We start from the raw sequence: 25,219 nt of genomic DNA on the forward strand, positions 1-25,219 counted from the left end.
AAATAGAAACATGGAGATTACAACAGAGTTAACGTCAGCTTCCATTGATACCAGCCTCGTAGCTGTCAAGGAACTAACATGACGTTAAGCAAAGTGACTTTTACCTTTGAACCTTTAACAACACAAATAGTTTTGTCTTTGGTATGAAATTAGCAAAGTTTTCACAACATATCTTGATGGGGATGTACTAAAACGAGGACAGTAGAACATCCCGGAACACCCAAAATAATAGACAAAAAATATATATATATTAATTCAAACACTTTTGTTTTCTGCTGAACAGAATGTCGTTACAGATCGCCCTATTGGTAGTGCCTCCTAGCATCATGAGAATGGTGAGTGAATTACAATCAAGTCATTTACAAATGCAATTCAGTTCACAATGATCGACTCAATGCTTGGTGATTTCTTTTGTCTATCACTCTTGCTCATTTTTTAAACATTACGTAACCCATTGACTCCTGAACTCCTCCTACTCACCCCTCATTGACGAGTAAAGTTGTCTTGCATTGGACAGAATAAAATCTATCAAAGTTCAATGAGTTCAGCTGTTCATCAAGACCCAGGGTAGAGAGTCATAACATTGTTGTTGTTGTTGTTGTTGTTGTTATTATTATTATTATTATTGGTTGTCATTTATTATTAGTAGTATTACTATCATCATCATCATCATTACACGAAGAAATAGAACAAACAGAGTAATGCTTACTGTTCATCAGTTAGATCATCCTTCAATGGGACCACACAGTAGCTGGGAATGTAGCCTTTTTCTTCACCACCAAACGTTTTTACGTAGAGCCACCAATCCAAATCTCCACCAAGCAGATCAAACTTATCTCCTTTTTTAACAACCAACTGTGAAGACACATCTGGTGCTGCATCAACCACTTCTTCTTTTGCCTCGTCATTTTCATTTCTGGGTTTGTGTTCACTGACTGCTATCACAACCAAAGTCTTTTCATTTTCACCCATGTCAGTGGAATTATGGTTTCATCCCTAGCTCAATGCACTAAAATGAAAACAACAAAGCATGCCCTTTAATTGCACAGCCATCTCCTCAGGTCATTAGCTGGAGCACTGGACTAGTGCATATAAATTAAATCCATGGTAAATTTACAGTGCCGGGATGGTGCAATGTGGCCTGGGTTCGATTCCCAGAGTCGGCGTCATATGTGGGTTGAGTTTGTTGGTTCTCTACTCTGCACCGAGAGGTTTTTCTTGGGGAACTCCAGTTTTAATTCCCCTCTACTCAAAAACCAAAATTTGATTTGATTTGCATTGACTTGTTAATTTCAATTTACAGTGTCCCCAATTAGTGCTCCAGCACTAGAAGATTAGACACTAAAATAAAATTCCTTTTCTTTCTTTTCCTTTCCTTTCCTTTCCTCTCCACTCAAACATTGGTTTTCAAAGATGTGCAGAGGAAATTAGACAGAGTGCCAAGAAGAAAAATTCATGGAGATCAAAGATGAAAATTATTTGCTCAAGATGAAAACTAATCAGAACATAAAATTACCTTTTCAAGCTTTTTCAGATCACAATACTCAAAAATAATATTGGATGTAAATAATTAATTATACCCATCAACTCAGACCCAACACCTGTGCATGTGACACCTGTGTTGACAGGTTGCTCACACCACTAACTTGTTACATTCATGTTGAATTGAGCCCCTAAAAAAACTGTAGTGACTTTGCAAACCTCCAGTTTTACAGAATTCCCAACAATATCATGCCGTGAAAAGCACAGAGCAAAATGATTACTGCAAAGCAGAATGCTTTTCAAATGACAAGTGTTGGAATTGAAATTGAAATTGACAATCGCGAAATATATACAACTTGCCGCTCTGAAAACTAACATGGAGAAAACATTGAAAAAGCTTGCAAATATGAGTATCGTTGTACACAAATTGAACTTTACAATGTATTAACTTTTAAGCTTGCAAATTAAAGCAAAAAATTAAGCGAAAACATGGGTGCTAACGTGGGCCAATGTCTCATATGCTATGCATGCTAATGCATGCACGCGCTTTCAGTTTTTTTTTTTTCATCCACAATGTACATGCATAATTGATTGCTCTTACCTTCCTTCTTAAATTAAGACTTAAGCATTATTACTTTAGATGTTAAGACACGATGAAGGAAGGTTCAACTTGAAACAAACCACCTCGACCATGTTGCAAATTTCCGACGGTTTCCGAAGTACCGAAGATGAGACGAGCGCCGCCCGTCGCAAATCACGCATGGATTGCATCGGCGGAAGGTCATCCCGGCATAAATGAGGTCAACTGTTGTTTCCTCTTTCAAGCTCGGGTGGGAAGATCTTTTCCAGTCCATTCTGGTGGAGCTGATTCACCCAACATTGCATCCATTTTACTGAACGGAATCTGGGTGATCTCCTCCTCTTAGGTAAGCTATTTCCAGGTACTTTTCTTGAGTCCCGTCACTTGTTTTCATGTGCACTGAGCTGTAGCGTCCAGCGTACGAAAAAATGGATTTACGGCAATTCCTCAATTTATTTTTATTGGTAAAGTAGTTTCAAACCAAAGTTTACAGGCGTTTTCATTCTGCTCTTCGCAAACATCAAATTCAAACTGTTGTCAAATTGTTAAATGGCGTTCTTTGGTTTGACAGCGTTTTGACAACTTGCACAACTGCTTGTGACCTCAGCTCTGACTTTCCGGTTAAATGGTTTCACGTAAATGCATTATGTGTCACGTTTATTGCATGCATGAATTCAAAATGAATATTGAATTATTCTCTCTTGTAGCTACATTAACTTTCTGGTAGTAGATTTTTTTGGTGTAATTGTAATATTTCGTCCGTCAAATAGCCGAGCAAGTTCTGAAAGTAGCTATTGGCGCGGTTTTTCGGCAAATATGCAGCCCTTGCTTAATCATATTATATCAGTTATCCTATTTTTAACCACGGATTTAGTTTCAGTTCAATTTCGGTAATTTCATCAAGCTTTTGCGATTCAGGGGAGAAATGCTTTTTGAGGCCAAATTTTGGTGTGTCAATAGACCTTTTCACGGTTTCTGGCGCCATCTTGGCTGGGGGGCACACGCACCTCAAGTTTATGAAATCAGAATCAGAATCAGAATCGCAAAGCCGGCTAGCCTTCAAATGATTAGGATTCACAAACGTAAACTATGTTACTGAACAATAAGGAATTAGTTATTTCCTGCTATCTACTGAATTTCATCACACTTCATGGAAAATTGTGAGAGATCTATGTCTGAAAAGTACAATTTGCAAAATTATAATAAACCCACAACGCAAACAATAATGTTATTCATGAGGACAGAAATTATTGAATAATGAAAGGATTAATAAAATTCTGCTATGAGTATGCAGAAAAAGTGTAACTGATTATGCCTTTAAATTTAGTAAAATTGTTAGATATATTTGTATGATATTGGGTTTTGATGAAAAATCATAAAATAATGTTGCAGTTGAAGCTGTCAAGCTGTGTGAAGGGTTTGTCATTGGTTTAAAAATGTTTCTTCGGAAAAGGGCAGCTTTTAGTATAAATTTGATTTGCAAGCAGTAAATATTTAATGAGGATTTTGCAATCACCTGCCCCTCAAACGCAGCTTCTTAATCGCTACTTTCAGTGTTTGATTTAATTTTTAATTTTTTGAGAAACTAAAAAGGTTAGGTTAAAAGGACTGTTTAGAGAGTTTGTTCAGAATAAAAGACTTAGCTGTCTTTCAATATTAAACCAAGTGCAATTAAAAAAAAAATTGTGTAACAATACAATTTAGTTACTTTATGAAAGGATTAAAGAGATTATTTGCCAAATAAAAGCTAGCTTTTGGGGTTTGTTTGCCAGCAAGCTATTTTGCATTTAAACCACAAACTTGCTCTTAAATGTGTAACAATATTTTTGCATGCTCAGCTGTACAGGTATTGTATAAGTTCAGTTAAATTAAATGTGCTACATTTTGTGAATTTTGACGTTGATCTTCAAAAGGCAGGATTTCTTTAATATTTGGACAGAAATTTTCCATTTCAGTAATTACGGCTATTGATAATTATTGCAGGCTGATCAGGGATACAATGCAAAATGGTGAGACAACCCAAACCCTCTTTTCTGCAGTCTGTAATTTACAAATTCATGAGCACTTGTGTAATTTTTTCAGATGATGACAGACAATAAAGCTGAACTTGGAGCTTTGCATCTTCAGGAAATGTATGAAGTCAATGGAAATCCTAATGATGTGAGTGAAGAGAAAATAATATTATTGTGGATCATGTGCCAAAGCCAATTCAACCTTGAGTAACGTTTACATGTCACCTTTTGCCATTGTGGCAAACAGGATTGCGGCGTCAACAGGTTTTGAGTCCATGACAAATCTCGTTGAAGTCACCTGAATTTTTCATACGGGTAAAGAAAAATCGTGGACACGTACTGATGTTCTTCTATTCATGGACAATAATATTATCCCAAGAGATCTTTTAGAAAAATTATATGCTTAATAATATATGTGCTATTAAATAGCATTAGAAAACAGTCCTAAGAAAATACACACGCTGATTGGTTAAAAATCGTGTTAAACTTTCTGTAACTCGATGGAGACACAGAACTAGCACAAGCTGTTGACGTAGTGATGGCGTGAGCAAGGAGAATTTACATTTTGATAATTAGAGTTAACAAGTTGTTTTCCTTTTTCTCGTTGCGTTGTTTTCTAAAAGAAATAGAAAACATGTACTCCATGTTTCTATCGAGTTATAGAAACACTCGTGAAAGTTTGGGAGAACTCGCCTGTGGCTTGTGTTCCCACAGCGTAATTCTGGTTCTCCCAAACTTTCACTCGTGTTTCTATAACTCGATAGAAACATGGTACATGTTTTCTATTTCTTAATTATACTCTCTATTGTGCTTAAACCATTGACTCCTAAACTGTCCCCTCCCTCCCCCCGCCCCCCCCACCATTAACGAGTAAAATCGTCTTGAGTTAGACAGAGTAAAATCTATCAAATCCCACTCCCAGGGTTCAATTGTTTAAGCTGATGCTGCACTAGTCTTACAAATAACAAATTAGAGTAACATGCTTGGATTTGTTTGTAGTATGGAAAAAAGAAGACTGATAAAGCAGATGTCAAACAGGCCCATGGAGAATCTACCGCAGGAAAGGACAGCAAGGGCAAGAAGAAGGAAAAGAAGGATAAGTTGGAAGATCTCAAGCAAGAACTCGAAATGGTATATGGGCTGCAGATTTTTTGCCTGTTTATTACTCTCATTAATATGAACTACTTTATAGAAAAATATTCCAAGGTGTCATAAAGTACCCATGAAACCAATGCATTCAGTCTAGTATGGGATTTAAGGTTAAAAAACTCAGTTTCATGTTGCAACATGGAGTCTGAAGTTCAAATTTCAATTGGCAGTCTTGTTCTTGCTACTGCTGTCAATCACCATGCATAGATATCAATCATTGAATGGGTTGAAGGGTAAGATTCAGCTTATGATTGGTCGATTTTAATCCAATATTATTCAGTTTCTGTTTTAACAGTCTACTTATTGTCACAGAAAATGAGATTAACAGCATTGACAAATGAAACCAGAATTTATACTTTTTGGTTCCATTGACATATATGAAAGGGACAATCAAGTGTCATGGTTTCGCAGAATTTAAGAAAAAAAACACAAGAAACCTATTTATGCACTTTCAATTGTTGAGAAACTGAGGGAAGGTCCAATGGTGAATAAACTTGTAGTCATTGGTCTGATAATTTGTCAGAATAGATTTGTGCATTTACTTTTGTTTGCAGGAGTGGCATAAAATTCCACTACCTGAGCTCGAGAGGAAACTTGGCACCTCAATAACTAGGGTAAGATGAATTTAAGGTTTTAATAAATCACTTGCAATAACTCGACAGGTGAGCATTGTGTTCACAAATTTCTTGGTTAAAATTCCTTCAAGCCCTTCAAGAAATGTTTAATACTGCCCACCTGTATAGGTAAATCAAGCCTACTATCTAGTTTTTAGTGGCAAAATAGTTCTTTTTTGTTTAAGGTCAACTTTTATTTTAAATTTGAAAAAAAAAAATTGTTTCATTTTGTTTTTATCAGGGTCACACTCAAAAAGAAGCAAATGAACTCTTTGAACGGGATGGTCCCAATTGCCTGACTCCTCCACCCACCACCCCTGAGTGGGTGAAATTCTGTAGACAATTATTCAGCGGATTTGCCATGTTGCTTTGGATTGGCGCTATTCTCTGTTTTGTCACCTACATCATTAAAGTTTCCTCTATAGATGAACCAGACATGGATGATGTAAGCTTTTTAATTAATAACACCTAGTAGCATTTGGGGTTTGGAGTGGACACCTGCTTTATTTTTTTCCATTGATTTAAAGAGCCTTTTTTCATGGTTTGACGAAGATCCTTGGAGAATATCTTTGATGGGGAATCAATGTTTTGCTTGGTTAACATGTAGGAATTTGTTCATAGTTGGCACCTGTTACTAAGATTATTATTGTTTTCTTGAGATTAATACAAAGATCTTGTATCCATTGGTATAAAGGTAGTTTACATGGTGCTAGGATGGTCCTAGCTCTATGGCCAAAAACAAAAGTTTCTATCATGGCCACCCATGAGATTTACCAGTCAGTCTTCATCCTTGAAGTCCGATTTGTGTTTCTTTACAGCTCTATCTTGGAATTGTCCTTGCTACTGTTGTTATAATCACTGGATGTTTCTCATATTACCAGGTGAGATCAAGCATTGTCTGTGACGTTTTTAGTTTTTTCAAAGAGGCAATTAATTTGTTTTTAGCTATGCCACTTGTAGTCATTTTACCGATCGATGTTTGTTATTTTGAGTTAAGGAGGCCAAGAGCTCAAAAATCATGGAGAGTTTCAAGAAAATGGTCCCACAGGTATTCTCAATCTAAATGCTGTAACAGTTACTTGTGGTAAGGAGTATTTACTATTAGTGACCTGGTTAGCCATGTCACTACTAGTCTCAGGATTCTTTCCTTTGTTAGAACTGGCTGGCCAGACCTGTCAGTTTGCAAAGAAAATGCAACAATTTGCAGGAACACTTGCTTGATAATCCCTCACATTCTTCTGGAGGAGTATTTATCATCCTCAAAAGTGTGTTAATTTGAAGGCAGAGTAGAGTTGGTCCTTCCAAATGCCCAGTCTGCCCAATCTGGCCGGTCAGTTCTGTCAAATGGAAAGCATCCTTAGAGTCATATTTGTTAAATGTACATTAATTTGAAATAAGTTGAAGTGTTTTTTTCAGAGTTCATGTGCTATATTGCTTGCCCAGGAAGAGCACCTGGTTCTCCTTCATCTGTGAAAGAAAACTGATTCTGTGATTAAGTCATCTTATACAGTCCAAGATTTTGAATTTCTACAACCAATTAATTGCACATAGATCTGAAGGTTGGGAGTCAAAGGCCTGACTCTACTGTCATAGTAGAAACCCCTAGGGAATGGTAGATAACCAGCACAAACTGACAACCTGCTTATGAGAACAACCTGGCTATGAATTATTGTGCTGTCCACATTGGTCGGAACAAGCACTCTAAACACAATGCTATCCCTGCCCCAGGAGTCTTCAACATCAAGTGATTCCCATTTGCCACCCATCCAGGAATAAATTCTCCTAACAGGACTTAATAGGGAGTTTAAGATTTATGACGCGACGGCAACGAAAACGTCATAAATTTTGCATATTTAATGAGCAAAAACAATAGCTTTGCATGCTGTGCATGTGCATTTTTCATTTTTGTACATTTCTTTCACGTTTTCGGCAAATCTACGACGTGAAATGACCAATTCTCAAGTTTTACGGAGAACGTGAACAAAAGGCAGCGAATTTGAATTTTCTGTTGTAGATTCGATACCTACCTCCTAATTCAGTTCCTGGAGAGTTACACTTGTTTTTAGAAGTTAGACAAGCCGACATAAGGACGAAAAAGATTAATAAATCTGAACTTTCAATTTTAAATGACATTTTCGTTACCGTCGCGTCGCAGATCTTAAACTCCCTTATTTTGGTGAACAGACTTCAACAGGTGTTTTTCCAGTTGGTCCTTTCATAAAACAAGAAGTTTACATTCCTAAACTTACCAGTGCTTTCTTTATAGAATCATTAACAGATCCTTTTTCCTTTTTCATCTTAAGGAGGCCACTGTTTTGCGTGATGGTGAAAAGCATACCCTACATGCAGAAAAGCTTGTCATGGGGGATATCATCTTTGTCAAATTTGGCGACAGAATACCAGCAGATATTCGGGTGATAGAGGCCCGTGGATTTAAGGTAACAGATCAGGAGATCTTTTGCTAATGTCAGGACACCCCCAGATGACAAGTAAAATCATCTGGCATTAGGCAGGAGTCAGTGGGTTTTTAAAAAAACTGTATTGATTTTATCGTTTTGTCTCTTAGGTCGATAACTCATCCCTGACTGGTGAATCAGAACCACAAATGCGCACCCCAGAATTTTCTCATGACAACCCACTGGAGACAAAGAACTTGGCATTTTTCTCGACAAATGCAGTGGAAGGAACCTGTACAGGAATTGTTGTACAGATAGGGGACAGTACTGTGATGGGACGCATAGCAAACTTGGCCAGTGGATTAGGTTCAGGAAAAACTCCTATTGCTATCGAAATTGAACATTTTATACACATCATCACTGGTGTTGCTGTTACCCTTGGCGTGACCTTTTTTATTCTATCCTTGATTCTTGGTTATCCCTGGTTGACTGCTGTGCTCTTCTTAATTGGTATCATTGTTGCCAACGTGCCCGAGGGACTTCTTGCTACTGTTACGGTAATTGTGATCTTGAGTACATGTGATATTAGGGAGCTTTAACAATGGCAAAGGCAGCAAGAACGTCACAAATTTGCATATTAATTTTAGTGCGCAAAAATAATAGCTTTGCACACCCTGCACAAGCGTTTTTCACTTTTGTCCATTTCTTTGCCGTTGTCAGCAAAACATCAACGTGAAATAGTCAAATTTGAGGTTTGATCAAGGACGTCAGCACTTGAGGATAAATTTTCATTTCTCCCCTTAATTAAGTGCTGTTCCGACGAGTGTCTTTTTTGAGGAACTACCACACCGTTGTCATATTAAGAAGGTTGAAATAGTCACGTAGGGATTAAAATAATGCAAATTTATATTTTGAGATGATGTTCTTGTTGCCGTCGCTGTTGTTGTTGCTTAAGCTCCCTATTCTTCTCAGTCACAACTGGCAGCCAAGCCATACCGACAACTCGGCATGCAAGCCTTTACTAGCACAACCAAAGTGAAATAACTAAACCTTACTGTGAATCGTAAGTTACCTGTATTCAGCACACTCAGTAAATGGAATGTGATAAACTTGCCAAAATAAGCTATGAAGCTGCACTGAAAATACTCATAAAGGGTAGGGTTAAGGGGCAGGTCAGGCAATGGCAGATGGCAAAAAACAGACGGAGCCGCCAAATAACCATGTGACCTGAAGACACCCCACAAAGCTGACGCCATTCCTCCAGCGGTATGTGAGATTACATTTTCTGCTTTATTTGTTCCTGACAGCCAGTGGAAAAACTCACATTCTTGCCAAATTTGTGAGAAAGGAAATGGCGAATCTCTCAATCTTTGTTGGATTAATATTCACCATCAACTTTAAAATACATAGCTGCAGAGTATCATTATGTATAATTAGACCCTATTAAAGGTTAACATAAATAACTGGGCGTTAGAGTTTCAGTGAAGGAAAAGATCTTTGACTTGATTTTAAGAGCGTCTCGTTGATAGTTATAGTTACTTAGGTTATCAATACAGTTTTAATCTAACTTTTCTTTCACAGATCATGCATTGTTCTTAAATTACATTCAAGTGTGCTTTAAGTCAAGGAACTTAGATAATGTTTGAACTGAGAGGTTAACTCTGGTGGTTTTTGTGTCCACTGTCAAGGTCTGTTTAACGCTGACAGCTAAACGCATGGCTGCCAAGAACTGTTTAGTCAAGAACTTGGAGTCAGTGGAGACCCTTGGAAGTACATCAACCATCTGCTCTGACAAGACGGGAACACTGACGCAGAACAGGATGACTGTGGGTGTGTTAACTTGATCAAATGCCAAAATGACCACCAATTAATTATTTTCTCTTTATGCCAATTGAAGTTTTCCTGTATTCAACTCTTTCTAAAGCGAGCATTACACATGTTTGTCCATTATCTTGTTATTGAAACAGAATCATCTCTCTCAAGTTTGCACCTTGGGGACCAGCTCCGCGGCTGCCTCCTTCAGAGAGTTGTCGGCCACATAGACAGATGATACTTTTTTTTTTCTTCTACAGCTCACATGTGGTTTAATGATAAAATTTTTGAAGCTGATACAACAGAGGATCAATCAGGAACCCCTATGGAGAAGGTAGACTTTTTATTAATTAAAACCCTTCATTCATCCCAACACTTTTTGGGCTTAAAAATAATAATAAATAAATCAAACTTATATTGCACATGTAGCATAGAAATATGTTCATGTCCGCATTTTAAAATGGAAACTTGGTAAGAATAAGAAAGAATAACATCGGCATGACTCAACAAATATAAAATAGATACCGTGTTGAGAAAGAAAAGGCTATAGGACCCATTAGACTCAACGTGGGTTTTGCAAATCCCAAAAGACGAATACTTTTACCTAAAGCTGTAACATTTTAGAAGTATTATTAGAAGTGAAAAATTAATAAGCTTTCTCAATTATTAGTTTTGCAAGATAAGTAATAATACACCTTCTTACAACAGTCTGAAACATGGGATGCATTGTCTAAAGTTGCTGGTTTGTGTAATCGTGCTGAGTTTAAAGTTGGCCAAGATGGTGTTCCTGTGTTGAAAAGGTGAGGCATCTAACAAATCGAAAGTTGTTCCGCGTTGTCTGTACTCTTATGAAACGCAACAATATTCGTCATCACAGTGGTCAAATTTTTGTGGACTCACGAAGCACAATATTCAACGCCAAAGAAAGTGCTTATTTCAGAGGGTGACCAAAATCTTGACACGTAAGAAAGAGCAAGCATGGTCTATAACTTTCTCACAATATGATTGGTTTATTTCCAAAAATGAGCATTCCTGATTGGCTATTACATTGTGTGACAAATTTACCTGAGCATGGTGCGAGCAGGGTTTTCTAGACTCTTATCGACAACAGCAAATTAGCCAATCAGATTGCGAGATTACAAGCAGTTGTGGTAAAATATTGTTTGGCCTAGTAAAGTGAATTTATCTAAATAGAATAAAATAAATAAAATCTCAATATAATGTTTAACTTCTTATTACTTAACCCTTTCACCCCTAAACCAGCCTAAACTGGCCATAATTAGTATTTTACTCTGCGTAACGGCAGAGTATTTTACTCTGTCTAATGCCAGACTATTTTACTCATCAATGGGGAAGCCCCAGAAGTCAGACAAACTTAGCACTTCACATTACACTCAAATCAGTTAAGCGTATTAATTCAGTTGCGTACAATGCATTGCATTCTTAAACTAGCGAGTCTTTGACATCATTTTCTCCTCGACCCAGCTGTCTCAAGATTTTAAAGTTAGTAATGGTGGACCATTAAATTAGAAAATTCCTGTTAAAATAAACAAGTGTCCTTTTGAAATCAAGGCTTAAAACTTTGGTCACTCAGTGTTCAATTAACACAGCAGTACTGTAGTTTTGAAATCCAAAGAAAAAAAAAAATTTTGATTTTTCATTCGTAGTACCACTTTGAATAACCATTTATCACTCTGGTATCCTTTGAGCCAATTACGTTTCAGTGTGTCATCCATTGACTTTTTATTTATTTCTGGCAGAGAGGCAAATGGGGATGCCTCAGAGACTGCATTGCTAAAATGCGTTGAACTTCAAGTGGGCAATGTGGCAAAAATGCGTGAAAGAAACAAGAAGGTTGCAGAGATTCCATTCAACTCCACCAACAAATACCAGGTCTCCATTCACGAACAAGAGAATCCAAACGATCCTCGTTATCTTCTGGTTATGAAAGGTGCACCAGAACGTATCCTTGATCGATGTGCTACAATTTTGATCGATGGCAAGGAAGAAGTGCTTGATGACGAGAAAAAGCAAGCGTTTGAGGGAGCATATATGAAGTTAGGTGGCATGGGAGAGCGTGTCCTGGGCTTTTCCCACTTTTACCTCAATGTCGATGAATACCCTCCTGGATTTGAGTTTAGTTCGGATGATGTAAGTTCTCTTTAAGTTTAGTGAAAAAAATGACAGTGACTGCCTGTGAGAGCAATTCTGGATAATAATATCAAATACTGTACATAATGAACTTAGAGTTTCAAGTGTATCTACTGTAGTGCTGGAGTACTAATTGGGGGCGTTGTACATACAGAAATGAAATCAAATCAAATGTTGGTTTTTGAGAAGAGAGGAAAACCAGAGTACCCGGAGAAAAACCTCTTGGAGCAGAGTAGATAACCAACAAACTCAACCCACATATGACGCCGAGTCTGGGAATCAAATCAGGTCCACACTGGTGGGATTCGAGTGCTGTCACCACTATGCCATCCCTGCTCCCTGGAATTTGACATGATCATAGCTTGGCAGTTGCAGGTGGTTTCATCTATAGAATCCCAGTGCTGTTCTTTTACAATTTGAGTATTAGGGTATTAAAGTAATGGAGGAGTAACCAATATTAGCACCCTAATAGTTTGAAGTATCCTTTTTTTTACATCTGTGATTTCCTGCATACATTCAATTGTTCGTTTTTCCTCCTTTGACATATTCTGGGAGAATTCACATTGATTGTTTAGCAAACTTTTTCTAAGCATACATGGTCAACTCTACAAGAAATTTAATTTAACTCCAAATCATGGAGTGACAAAAGTAGGGTAAATTTTAGTAAAATAAGAAGAGTATTTTGTCAACATCTCATTCTTTTCATTTTTTTATTAGCCACCCAACTTCCCACTTGAAAACTTGTGTTTTGTTGGTTTGATGTCAATGATTGATCCTCCTCGTGCAGCTGTACCTGATGCGGTCAGCAAATGCCGCAGTGCAGGAATTAAAGTTATTATGGTGACTGGTGATCATCCGATCACAGCTAAAGCTATTGCTAAAGGGGTTGGAATCATATCAGAAGGTGAAAGTGTTTTGACTTGTTTAGAACTGAGAAATGTAGCTGCTCCTGCACGTAATTGGGCTGAGTCAGAAATTGCAAAACTTGCAAGCCCTCTGAAGGGCCAGTTTCAAATTCTGAGGCAACCCTGCATACCCTATTGAGGACGGTGCCTACTAATTGAAAGATATTTTTGCGCGGTTTTATGAATATGCGGGAAAAGCAGATCTCAACAAAATAAAGTTATTAAAATCCAAAAAGAAAATTGGCGGTAACCATGCATTTTTCAAAGATAATTAATCAACAATATTAGCAAAAAGCTTTAAAATACAAAGCTATGTATCGTGTTCCTTTCCAAAATTAAAGCTTAATTATCTCTGAAAAATGCATGGTTACCCCCAATTTTTATTTTGGATACCAAGAGCATTTGCTAAGTTATACTTTCTCCGCATAAATTAAAACCGTGCAAAAATATCCCTGCATTAGTAAGCAATACCGATAGCAAATCTGAGTATCTGGAGATGTGCAGAACGTATGCGCAATAACAATAGTAGGCACGGTCCTTAAAGTTTTTTCTTTTGTAAGTTATACATTTGACAAAGGAACTTTTGTTTGGAGGTTCACCTACTAAATACCTCATTTATGCAGAAATGGAAACTGTGGAGGACATTGCTGATCGACTTGGTGTCCCTGTTGCTGACATAAATCCTCGGGATGCTAAAGCAATCGTTGTTCATGGAGGAGAACTTAAGGTGCAGATCATCTAAATATCAATGACAGTACATCATTAGGTGCATAACTTGAGAATTTGCATCATGTCTTAGAGACCCATTGCTAGTATTAATTTTTATTTTAGGTTGAAAAGGGTTTTCTTTCATTCTGATCATCGTAACACTGGTTCATTAACCCATTGACTCCTGAACTGCCTCCCATTGATGAGTAAAATTGTCAGGCTCGAAAGGGTTTTTACCTGCGTGCGCGTGCGTGCGTAACCTACACACGCCAAAACTAAGAAACAAGCATCAGCTGAATGAATCAAATTTCTATCAAATGCAGCACGTGCAACACACCGGAAGTGAAAATGTGGCGTAAAATTGCACGAACCGGAAATGAAACCTGCAGAAAACATTTGTCTTAATCTTGAAATTTTGCTCGGTGACGTATCTTGAGTTTCTGCATGCACGTATCATTCATGGTGGCAATTCAAATAAAAAAGTTTCGGGGAAAGTTATCTAGTACAATTTTCTGCAAATTATAAAATGCCATTTTTCGATGTATCTTTAAATTCTACTAAATAACTTTTTGTCATAGTCTGTAATTAGTTAAAGAATTTAGGGAGATTTCCAACAAAGAAATAACAACGGTAGGACACGGACTTAGTTTTTCGGAAAATTTTCAAAAACTGAAATTTAGAGAGCTTTTTTGTGGACCTGGCGTGTTGCCATGGTAACCGATATGACGTCATAAGTACCCTCAAAGTATTACCCAACAATAGAGTTGAAAAGATATTTATAGTTTGCCAACACCATGAAATATCCTTCTTTGGTATCTTTCATCGTCTCACATACACATACACTATAGCAACTGCTAGTAAGGGATCATTGGGTTAACTGGTCATGGCCTTGCCTGTTTATTTAATTATTTTTGTTTTAGCTCGTCCATGTTTTCTGATGGTGTAACTTTTTTGCAGGATATTTCCAGGGAAAAGCTTGATGAAATATTGAAGGAACACACTGAGATTGTTTTTGCCCGAACATCACCACAACAGAAACTTATCATTGTTGAGGGATGTCAACGCCAGGGTGCCATTGTTGCTGTAACTGGAGATGGTGTCAATGACTCACCAGCTCTGAAGAAGGCTGATATTGGTAGATAAGATTCCGTTTTGAGTGTATGTAGGTGATTCAAAATGACAAAGGGGGTGTGGTTGTGTCCTTCTGCGAGTATGTACCTGTGCCAAGGCCTACTTTCAGGCTAAGCTTCCTGTGGTAAATATCATTTTCGAACTTTGAAGCCGTACAAACAACAGCAGAGATCAACAAAGACCTTCAAGAATTCTTTTCAGTATCCTCAGCTTTAAAATTTCTTCCAGTATCTTTGAATCTCCAAGATCTTTGGGAATACTTCAGTTCACTGATCGTACTTAGATCCTTGTCCTCATTGTCATTAAGATCCTTTCAAGATCCTCGCAAGCTTTAAGAAGGTTAAACAGTATACCTCTGCCCTGAATTTTTATGATATGCTGTAACTAGGTGTTGCCATGGGTATCGCTGGCTCAGACGTGTCCAAACAAGCTGCTGACATGATTCTTTTGGACGACAATTTTGCATCAATTGTCACTGGAGTTGAAGAAGGTGAGAAGCCAGAGATGATTTGCTTCTGTGTTGATGTGTACAGCTCACCGGTGGCTCAACTGGTGGAGCATCGGGCTGTCATGCGAGAGGTTGCGGGTTCGAACCCCAGCCAGATCAACACTCTGGATCTTAAAATAACTGAACAGACATTGCTTCCTTTTGTAATTTCATCTGCAAATGGTTAGACTTCAAGTCTTCTCCAACAAAGACTATAAACCGTAGGCCCTGTCTCGCAAATACCTTCCATGTTCATAAGTTCCCTGTGGGACGAGACACTATTTGAGAAGGGTAGAGGACAGAGTCACCAATGTTTTGTCCCCGGTGGCTGTCCTTTGTGAGTACATGGGTGGTGTGGGTATAGCAGGTTCACATCAGCTGAACAGCTGCCAAAATTTCAACCCCGCTCAAACAAATAAATAACAAACATTACAAGTTTGGGGAAGAGAGATTCAAATCATAATCAATTCCGAATTAACTGATGTGGCAAAGTGGAGATTCGGCGGGATGTCTCAGATGTCAGAATGTGAGGGGGGAGGGGGGGGGGGTTGCTACTTACAACCACTTTTTATATGAAGGCCCCTTTTACAGTGAGAACATCCTGCCAGCAACTGAGCCAAGAGCTCCTGAAGAAGACGGGCACGCGTCGCGCTGATGAACAGAAAAGTGTTGGGAAATTAGGGTACAACTTCAGAACACCCCTCAAAATCCTCATCCTTCCTGACACAACGTTTGAAATGCATCCTTCAATCACTGATTATGAGGAAGAATGTAAAAATGTAATGATACTACAACAGACTAATTATTGCAGGCGCCTCTTGTCATGAACTCCATTTGATCTCCTTCAATTGCATGGACCAACAGGAAAAGAGAACTCAAGACAGTCTCGCTAATAAAGAATGATGTTTCCTTTTCAGGACGTTTGATCTTTGATAACCTAAAGAAGTCCATCGCTTACACACTGACCAGTAACATTCCTGAGATCACACCCTTCCTCATGTTCATCATAATCGGCATCCCTCAGCCCCTGGGTATCGTCACCATTCTTTGCATTGACTTGGGAACCGACATGGTGGGTATTAATTCTCTTTTGTCGTTGAACATTTAGCTCTATTTCCACCCAAAAGCATTTAAAGCAAGAAACAATAGCAGTTGCCTTTTCTGCGACTAGTTGATTTGGACATGGTATAGGTCTGAAAATCAACACCCTTTGGTTTTCACTTCAAATTAAGTTATACACAAAAGAATTACCTCACACTTCCTGGTAATTTTTCAGTAGGTCGTCACGTGACATCATTGTGCCGTACGTTGTCACGGTGGCCATAGGGAGTTTAAGCAACCACGACGGCTACGGCGACGAAAACGTCACGTCAAACTATTAGTTTGAGATATCCTAATTGTTTCACGATGTTTCCGTCTTGTTTGTTGTACAATATGAGCGAAGTTTGCTTTAACCAGATTGATACATACGGATTTAAAGCATAGAGAGAGAAGGAATTGTACACGTTGTCGTCAAAACTCGAAAATTGGTCATTTTATGTTTTGTTTTGACGAGTACGAGATAGAAATGTACAAAAATGCGTGTCGTACTTGCAACACGATCATTGTTCCTCTTTTAACCAATAATATTACTTAAATAATCACTCCGCTCATGCCAATTTTGTTCCCGCAATGTTGATGCACACTTTCCATTCCGAACGACTTGTAGTTATCACGAAATTATTACAATAACGGGAAATAATAGGGACCTTAAACGAGGACGACGTTGACAGCTACGAGAACGCCACTTAAAGGGAAACTGTCACGAGAAGCGCATGTGCTAGCGTCTTGTGAAAGCTTTTTTCAAGTTGAATCGACAAATTCAAAATGGTGTCCACTGGGGAGGGCCATGGTGGACAAAGGAGAAACTCTGGCGAATATACGTGACTCACGCGTGAATCCATGATGGCGGCTAGAATTGTCCGTGGGCTTGAGAGCAAACAAACCCGAGCATGCGCAGCTCATGACAGTGCCCCTTTTAGCAGTAGAGGAAGTTTTCCGTGTTTCCATAGCCTCATCTAAACACGAGGAGGAGTTGGGAGAATTCGAGACAGTTATGCAGAGAATTTTCACAACTCCCGCGAGTGTTAAGATGAGGCTATGGAAACACGGAAAAAAAAATCCTCTATTCCTTTTATAAACTAGTTCTCAAAGATAATTCGACAAATGAAGGAAAATGCTGTTTGCTTGTTTTTCTTCTTGATTGAAAAAGATTTGCTTGATACACTCTCTTATTTCCTACCAGCCAATCAAGACGCGCGTCTGACAACACAAAAACCAATCAATATTCGTGTCATGTCACAGCCGTGTTTCCATACTTTCATCTTAGCACAGCTATTGACCAATGAGAGTGCGCGTACTGTCCTAATTATTTTATAAATAACAATAGGTTTAATCGAACGCACCCTTAGTAAGGTATCTTGTTTAGCTTAGCACAAGTGATATACCAATTGTGGAAACTGTAAATCAAACCAAATCACAGGAAATTGAGGCAGATTGAATCAAATGTTGGTTTTCTGCGGAGAGGGGAAACCGGAGTACATGTACCCGGAGAGAACCAACAAACTCAACCTGCATAGAATGTTGAGCCCGGGAATCCTAGCTGGGCCACATTGGTGAAAGTCAACTGCTTTCATCACCACTGCTCCAACCCAGCTACCCTGGGGATTCTTTCGTGGTTTTTTTCTTGGTCTTTGAATAGTAGGTATTGGGAAGAAAGTTTGGTGATCTGAGAAGCAAGAATGGCACAGTCGGTTCGTGCGCGGTCTTGGTGCAAAGGGTCCCGTTTTCGATCCCCGGATCACACATCCTTGTTTCGACTTCTTTCCTTTCAGTGATTCAGCCTCTTTTATTCCTCAGGTCCCTGCTATTTCATTGGCTTATGAAAAAGCAGAAAGTGATATCATGAAACGAAAACCACGGGACCCCTTACGTGACAAATTGGTTAATGAAAGGTAAACAAGCTCATTCTTAGACCGCTTGTAGTTGTGGTCCACGTTTTTTCTACAATTGACTACTAGTTGATATAGAAAGTATAACAGAGCTTTAGATTCTAGGACGAGAAAGACTACGAATACGAGATTTTTTCCTAGAACAAGGGCGAGAGCGCGCAAACCAGCGACATTTTGCCGGGAAAACGTGATACCGTCGTCATTTTAGTACGAGCTTTTGCAAAAGTGTTGTCGTGTCAAAACAAGTCACGGCAACAGGGTAGCAGTTTTGGCATTTTTTGATCAGGAAAAGGCTCAGTTACCAGCAATAAGAATAACTGAGCAGCCTATGCTGTTAACAAAGAGTAAGATTAATCTTCCGGGTTGTAAATTTTTTGAGTATTTATGCTAAAAACGAGCAGTCAAATCTCGTCCTCGTCCTAGTCCTAGAACTAAAGGTACATAGGTACTCGCCCAATAGCTGTGAACGAAGTATGTCTTTTAAGTGTCATCTGTTAAATCTCCCTATGTTTGTCAATTTACTTAACTCAACTCATTTGGCACAACTGGGGTCGCTTTCTACTCGACCACAACTTTCTAAAAACCGGGTTAGGAAGCGAATGGAACGGAATCATTTTTGGAAAATTTGGGTATTCTGTACCTCGCGAAGCGGTCATGGATTTCCGGAATTCTTGAACAAGAGTTCTGCTTGATATCCGATTTTGAGATCTTGGTGGTAGGTTGAGCCGTTCTCTTTTTTGGCAACGTGCTGTGTTGGCTCGAGCGAAAATTCGATTTGTTTCTTTACAGATTGATTGCCATGGCTTACGGACAAATCGGCTTTATACAGGTACTGAAAACGGTTGTTCTTAATAATAATAATAATAATAATAATAATAATAATAATAATAATAATAATAATAATAATAATAATAATGTATTTATACACGTAACACCAACGCCATTGTCAAGTAAGAGTCTCTAATCGCACATTGCCGGAATATTGCCCGAAGTAGTCATTTGTGTTCTGTTACGGGAGCAGTCTTTCAAGGAAAGACTCTAGTGTTTGCGCAACTTATCATACTAATTTCAGCAAATGTCGAAAAGTCGTTGCTTCTCAGGTTTTTTTTTTTTTTTTCAAGAATACTCTTAATTTTTGGTAGCTTAATTGTTCGGTGGCTTCTGTCCACCTTCGTCAAAGCTACGACGATCTTTATTTCTCAGGTTTGTTAAGTCCTTTCCTTTTAACTTGTAAAATGAACTATTGCAGAACCTAATTTTTTCGTATTATGGGGTGTTTCGTCACCAGGCCTTAGGAGGTTTTTTCACCTACTTTGTCATCATGGCAGAGAATGGATTCTTTCCCACTCGATTGATTGGAATCAGAGCAGAATGGGAAGACTCAAGTAATCAGGTTGTCGAGGACAGCTATGGCCAAGAGTGGGTCAGTAATTAGTGTTGCTTGGCTTAGCGAATTTTACATATGATGACAATACATTTATTTCAATTTACGAATCAAAAACATCAAGCAAATGCTTAAGGACGGTGCCAACTAATTAAAGATATTTTTGCCCCGGTGCGTGATTATGCAGGAAGTGTAGATCTTAACAAGTGTTATTGAAATCCAAAAAGAAAATTGGGGGTAACCACGCATTTTTCAAAGATAATTCATGAATAATATTTGTAAAAAGCTTTAAAATACAAAGCAATGTATGGCATTCTTTCTCAAATTGAAGCTTAATTATATCTGAAAAACGTATGGTTACCCCCAATTTTCTATTTGGATACTAAGAGTAATTACTAAGATCTACTTTCTCCGGGTAGTTTCAAACCCTGCAAAAATATCCTTGTATTAGTAAGCATCACCGATAGGAAATCCGAGTATCTGGAGATGCGCAGAACGTATGCGCAATAACAATAGTAGGCACCGTCCTTAAAACACGCGAAAGAGAAAGCTGACCATTGGCAGATTGGTTTTATTCCGATTGGCTGATAAAATAGTGCGCGATTTTTATTTCTCAATCACCCGAACAACAACGTGGTACAAAACCGAAATTATAGTGCAGCTGTTGTTGTGATGTGAGATGAAAAAAAATTTGGTTTTTTACCGGTTGACAACCATGTTGCATATCACGTTGCGTTGAGGCCGAGAAAACGTTCGGAAGATTGACATGGTATTGTTGTTTTACAGACTTACGTTCAACGCAAAACTTTGGAGTACACATGTCATACAGCCTTTTTTGTCAGCATTGTTGTAGTCCAGTGGGCAGATTTGATCATCTGCAAGACGCGCAAAAACTCCATTTTGCAACAGAAAATGACGTAAGTGCAGTCATTCCATGATATTTTTGGAAGAGTCGGAAGGATAAAAATGCTTTAGTTCTGTGAAACGCTGAGTCCAATGTAAATGTGGGATGAGTTTATTGGTTCTCTACACTTCTCCAAAGTTTTTCTGTCGCAGCTTGAGATGATTTGAGTCGCTGAGTCTTGTAGTCTGTTCCGTTGTTAAAGTACTTGTACTCGGGTATAGAGGCCTTGAGACTTGACTCGGAGATGCTTGGAACAACAGCAACTTTTATTCTACCCACATATCATTACAAAATATTTTACATTGGATAAAATTAAATAGATAAAACTGTATTGATTGATATTAGGGTCGGGATACAGACGCATACTTTACTCACACAACAAAAGTCTACCACAAAAACAATGGCTACATAATACGCTCAAACCGGTTTCAACAATTTCGAGATGTCTATTAGAAGGATTAACTCAAAAACACTGTTTCGCTTAAGGAGGCTCGAAAGGGTTTTTCGTTACTACAGTGTTTGTGAAACGATGAAGGATACCAAAAAAGGATATTTCATAGTGTTGGCAAACTATAAATATCTTTGCAACTCTATTGTTGGGTAATACTTTAAAGGCACTTATGACGTCGTGTCAGTTACCATGGCAACACGCTAGATCCACATGAAGGCCCTCTAAATTTCAGTTTTTGAAAATTATCCGAAAAACTAAGTCGGTGTCCTACTGTTTTTGTTTCTTTGTTGGAAATCTTCCTAAAAAGATTTTGCATTAGATTCGGCACATATAAAATGTGACGTCTAAAACGGGCCTACCTTATTAGAGATTATGACAAAAAAGTTATTTAGTAGGATTTAAGATACATCGAAAATGGCGTTTTATAGTTTGCAGAAAATTGTACTAGATAACTTTTCCCGAAACTTTTTTATTTGAAGTGCCGAGCAGAATTTCTAGATAAAGACAATTTTTTTCCGCAGGTTTTATTTCCGGTTTGCGCGATTCTACGCCGTATTTTCACTTCCGTTGTGTTGCGCACGATCGTCTTCATAGGAATTTGATTCATTCAGCTGACGTGGTCGCTGACGTGTGTTTCTTAGTTATGGCGTTTGTAGGTTATGCTTGCGCACAGCTAAAAACCCTTTCGAGCCTCCTTAACGGCAATATTATGGTACCATATGAAACCCCAATAATTGCTTAACAAGATGCACTTATTAATTGATGTGACGTAATAAATTATCATGGCAATAAAATAACCATCTGAAAACGCCTTTCGGTGCCCCCCATTTTTTATCGCTGAAAAGTGATTAGCAGGCTAAGATGCAAAGTATAAACAAATTCTCTGGAGCGGATTCAGAGCCACCTTAAAATTTTCCAGTTGTGAAGGTTGCTATGAATCTGCTTCAGAGAATTTATTTAAACATTGCAGAGAGTTTTATGTTAGTGTGCTAATCGCTCTCCAGCAATATACAATGGGGGTCACCGAGTTCGTTTTTGAGATTTAAGCGCCCAAAGACAAAATATAGGGCGTTTTAGATGGTTCTTTTTGTTGCCATGGTAACCTGTTGCATCACATTACTGGGTGGGTCTTGTTAAGCACTTATTGGTGTTTTAACATGCAAAGCAGAAATACGCCGGAAGTGCTCCTTTCAGGGGTTCAACCTATGATCTTCCGATCACTATTTAGTTAACTCTGTACCAGTGATCTGCAGGAGCTACTATAGGTCATTAAACTTGGCTGTAGGAAGTGGCCATAACCAGGCGCCTTCAACTCCAATACTAGGTTTATGCATATGTAACGGCATTTTTACAGATCAAGCTATTTTTAGATGAGTTCTTAAATAAGATTTGGCTTGCACGAGTTTCTCATGCAAAACTTTTGATTTGGGCTGGAAATGTCTGGTTTGGCGGGAAAGTCATTCGAAACTGAAATAACTCGATCTGCAAAAACGCCGCTCAACAAATACAATGAAGTTGTACGCTTAACGTCGTGGGCCCCTGTTGATAGAGCGTCCGGAGTACCGACTCCTGCTTGAAAAACTCGGATATTTTCCGAGTATCTCCGAGTCGTCACCTAAGAAAATAGGCCATTTTCGAAATATCAAATATCCATCTTGATAGTGAGGCAGTGAGGACAAAAGCAATAGAAACACGAAAAAGAGGAAAAAATATTTGCATATCATCCACTTTCCTTTGTCTTTGTCCTCTAAACCTCCCTTTCAAGCTGAATGTTAATATGTCGAAAAAGGCCTATTCATATCTTCAGTCAGATCACAGGAGTTATCATTTTACACTGGTGGGTAGTTGCCACCTTTTGTCCTCAGGGAAGATCCGCCCATGCTGTTTCCCTGGAAAATATTTCGGCCCTTACATCCCAGGAAGGATCTTCTATTCATGCCCACCCCGAGGGAGGATTGGCTTGGAATATCTTTGAAGGGGAACATTCTAATGCAAACGGCAATCGCAGTATTTGTATCATGGTTGTTTATTTTCTTTCTCAGAAACAAAGCACTGAACTTTGGCTTGGTATTTGAGACTCTCCTTGCTGTAATGTTGTGTTACACTCCTGGGCTTTCCACTGGTCTCCGCATGTACCCCTTGGTGTAAGTACTCAGAAAACATGTCTCCTGTACCAGTGTCCAACAGCTATCCTTCCTTATCATTTGATTTAACAAGGACAAATTAGTGCGTTTACCATTGACATGCAGAGCCTAAAGTTCACATTTCTCTGAATAGACTGTTGCCTATCACTGTGTCATTGGTTGATTTCTTGGTGCCCAAATTCTAGTGGCTCAACAGGCTAAGAGACACTTCGAAAAGAGGTCAGAGTCCCAGACAAAATCCAACTTACGACTTCCGTGAAACCCTTTCAGATGCTCTACAAATCCTGCTTATCTAGGTCGTTTTTCTAGGTCCTTATACTGAAATGGCCCAATGGTCAGATCCTATTTACTTCATGTATATTCATGCTGATGTCGTATCACCCGTTGCGAAGCAATTAGATTACCAATGGCTGATTTCGATGGAATTTTTTTTTCGTGCAATTATAGATAATTAACAGGGAAAAGATGAATTTGTGGGTTAAAAGTCAAACGCCAGGTTCTGTATGTGTATGACATGCGCAAAAGGTCAAAAGAATCTATGACTCGAAACCGTCTGAGTAGTCTCCTTCTCAGTCGTTTCCGGACGAAACGGCTGTGAAGGAGACATCCGTCTGAGTGGCTTGTTTGTTCTTTAGGGCTGCTTGGTGGTTCCCTGCGGTTCCATTTAGCTTACTTATCTTCGTCTATGACGAGTGTCGCAGATACATCATTCGAAGATATCCTGGTTGTAAGTTGCCCTTTTTTTATTCTGTTGCAATTTGTATACCTCTTGCAATGACAGGTTCGCGGAGAGGGAGGGGCTACAGCTCCCCACTTTTTTTAATACGGTTTTGTTTTCGGCTTAATCAAAGACCCTACTCGTACATATACCAAGACTTAACACCCCCGCCAACTTGCAAACGTACTCCGCGGCCCCTGAATGGGTGCTATGGAAAAGGCTTACGGGATGAAACCTGCGGCTCGTTTCTCAAAAGTTCAGGTGCCACAATTCCCTCAGTATCTTAAAACGGAAGAGCTTTTCAGGCGTCAAACGTTCTTGAAAACATGTTCAAAAGATCAGTTGTTTCGTAACAAGTGGCTCACAATTTGACAAATGCTTTTCAGGCCCGAGAAGTTTAAATACCATATTACTTTAACTGGTTTGAATACACTCATCCGGGCGATTAAACCTTGTCAAGTTATGTTACCTTTCCATAATCGACCATGAAATGAGTAGGGGTCAACTAAAATTAGGTGCGAAATGACCGAGCACGTGTGGAGGGCACGAAACAGTAGGGGTATTATATGACCAGACCTTTTTTTCTCTTTTATCATAAAGGTTGGCTTGAACAGGAAACCTACTATTGATACCATGGAATGCGCGAGGAAAGCAGCGTTGATCTCCTATTGAGATGTATTGCAGAGGTGTCTTTGTTTAAAAGTTGAAACAAATTTATCAGATAATTATGAGTCTTTTATCGAGATTAATTTATTGTTATTGAAGGCATTTAGGTCGTTATTCGTGTCACGAAGAAACTTGGTATCCGTATTAGTTTTTCATTCGTTCTTATTTATTGCGAGCCTCGTTGACTCGACGTCCTTCTTGGAATTGAAATATTTATTGTTGAGAGAAAATTATATTTGACTAAGCTCAGTCGATCCCCTTTCGTGTAAGAAGCATTTGTAATATTATATATTAGATGTGAAAGCATCCAATAAAAGAAATTACATTTTTGGTAAGTTGTTCAATATAAGGTTACAATTGTGCAACTCGGCTAAGTTATTTGGAACGCGATATTGTGTGAACTGAGTGCGTCTGATGTAAGAAGGTTCGAGCTGTGAAAATTTCAATCCTTGTTCAGACTCGGCTCAGCAGTCGTTCATTTTGACAATGAACGGTTGTTTGGTCAAAATATTTTGATTGAACCGAGTGAAATACC

The 25,219-nt window shown here is 38.6% G+C and overlaps 2 protein-coding genes across 3 annotated transcripts in view; one reads left to right on the forward strand and one right to left on the reverse strand.

Moving 5' to 3' along the window:
• LOC138028392 (multidrug resistance-associated protein 1-like) overlaps positions 1-17,412 on the reverse strand; it is a 42,546-nt gene extending 25,134 nt beyond the window's left edge. The window contains exons 1-3 of one of the 2 annotated variants that reach the window (XM_068875913.1): positions 17,359-17,412; positions 13,712-13,839; positions 710-1,009 (exon numbers count right to left, since the gene is read on the reverse strand). In XM_068875913.1, coding sequence (XP_068732014.1) covers positions 710-972 — 263 coding nt within the window. In that variant the 5' untranslated portion in view covers positions 973-1,009; positions 13,712-13,839; positions 17,359-17,412. Of the gene's footprint in view, positions 1-709; positions 1,010-2,083; positions 2,198-13,711; positions 13,840-17,358 lie in introns of those variants that run through there. The other variant, XM_068875912.1, reaches the window with a different exon arrangement.
• Positions 2,261-25,012, forward strand: LOC138028393 (sodium/potassium-transporting ATPase subunit alpha-3-like). Its single transcript, XM_068875915.1, has 25 exons — positions 2,261-2,408; positions 4,145-4,222; positions 5,074-5,205; positions 5,778-5,837; positions 6,079-6,282; positions 6,656-6,718; positions 6,835-6,885; positions 8,141-8,275; positions 8,404-8,790; positions 9,922-10,063; positions 10,306-10,379; positions 10,754-10,845; positions 11,806-12,196; positions 12,914-13,100; positions 13,725-13,828; positions 14,767-14,944; positions 15,329-15,430; positions 16,345-16,499; positions 18,326-18,420; positions 19,207-19,246; positions 19,706-19,840; positions 20,588-20,718; positions 23,199-23,300; positions 23,936-24,027; positions 24,619-25,012. Exons 2-25 carry the CDS (start codon positions 4,145-4,147, stop codon positions 24,645-24,647), a joined length of 3,159 nt encoding a protein of 1,052 aa, XP_068732016.1. The 5' UTR covers positions 2,261-2,408; the 3' UTR covers positions 24,648-25,012.
• The last annotated feature ends 207 nt before the right edge of the window (positions 25,013-25,219 follow it).

Source organism: Montipora capricornis, chromosome 13, assembly GCF_036669925.1.
Source record: "Montipora capricornis isolate CH-2021 chromosome 13, ASM3666992v2, whole genome shotgun sequence".
In the NCBI taxonomy this organism is placed as follows: domain Eukaryota; kingdom Metazoa; phylum Cnidaria; class Anthozoa; order Scleractinia; family Acroporidae; genus Montipora; species Montipora capricornis.

Coding starts and splice junctions, on each gene's coding strand:
- LOC138028393 (XM_068875915.1), top strand. CDS start 4,145: ATGATGACAGACAATAAAGCTGAACTTGGAGCTTTGCATCTTCAGGAA. Junction 4,223..5,073: donor TCAATGGAAATCCTAATGAT/GTGAGTGAAGAG, acceptor ATTTGTTTGTAG/TATGGAAAAAAGAAGACTGA. Junction 5,206..5,777: donor TCAAGCAAGAACTCGAAATG/GTATATGGGCTG, acceptor TTTTGTTTGCAG/GAGTGGCATAAAATTCCACT.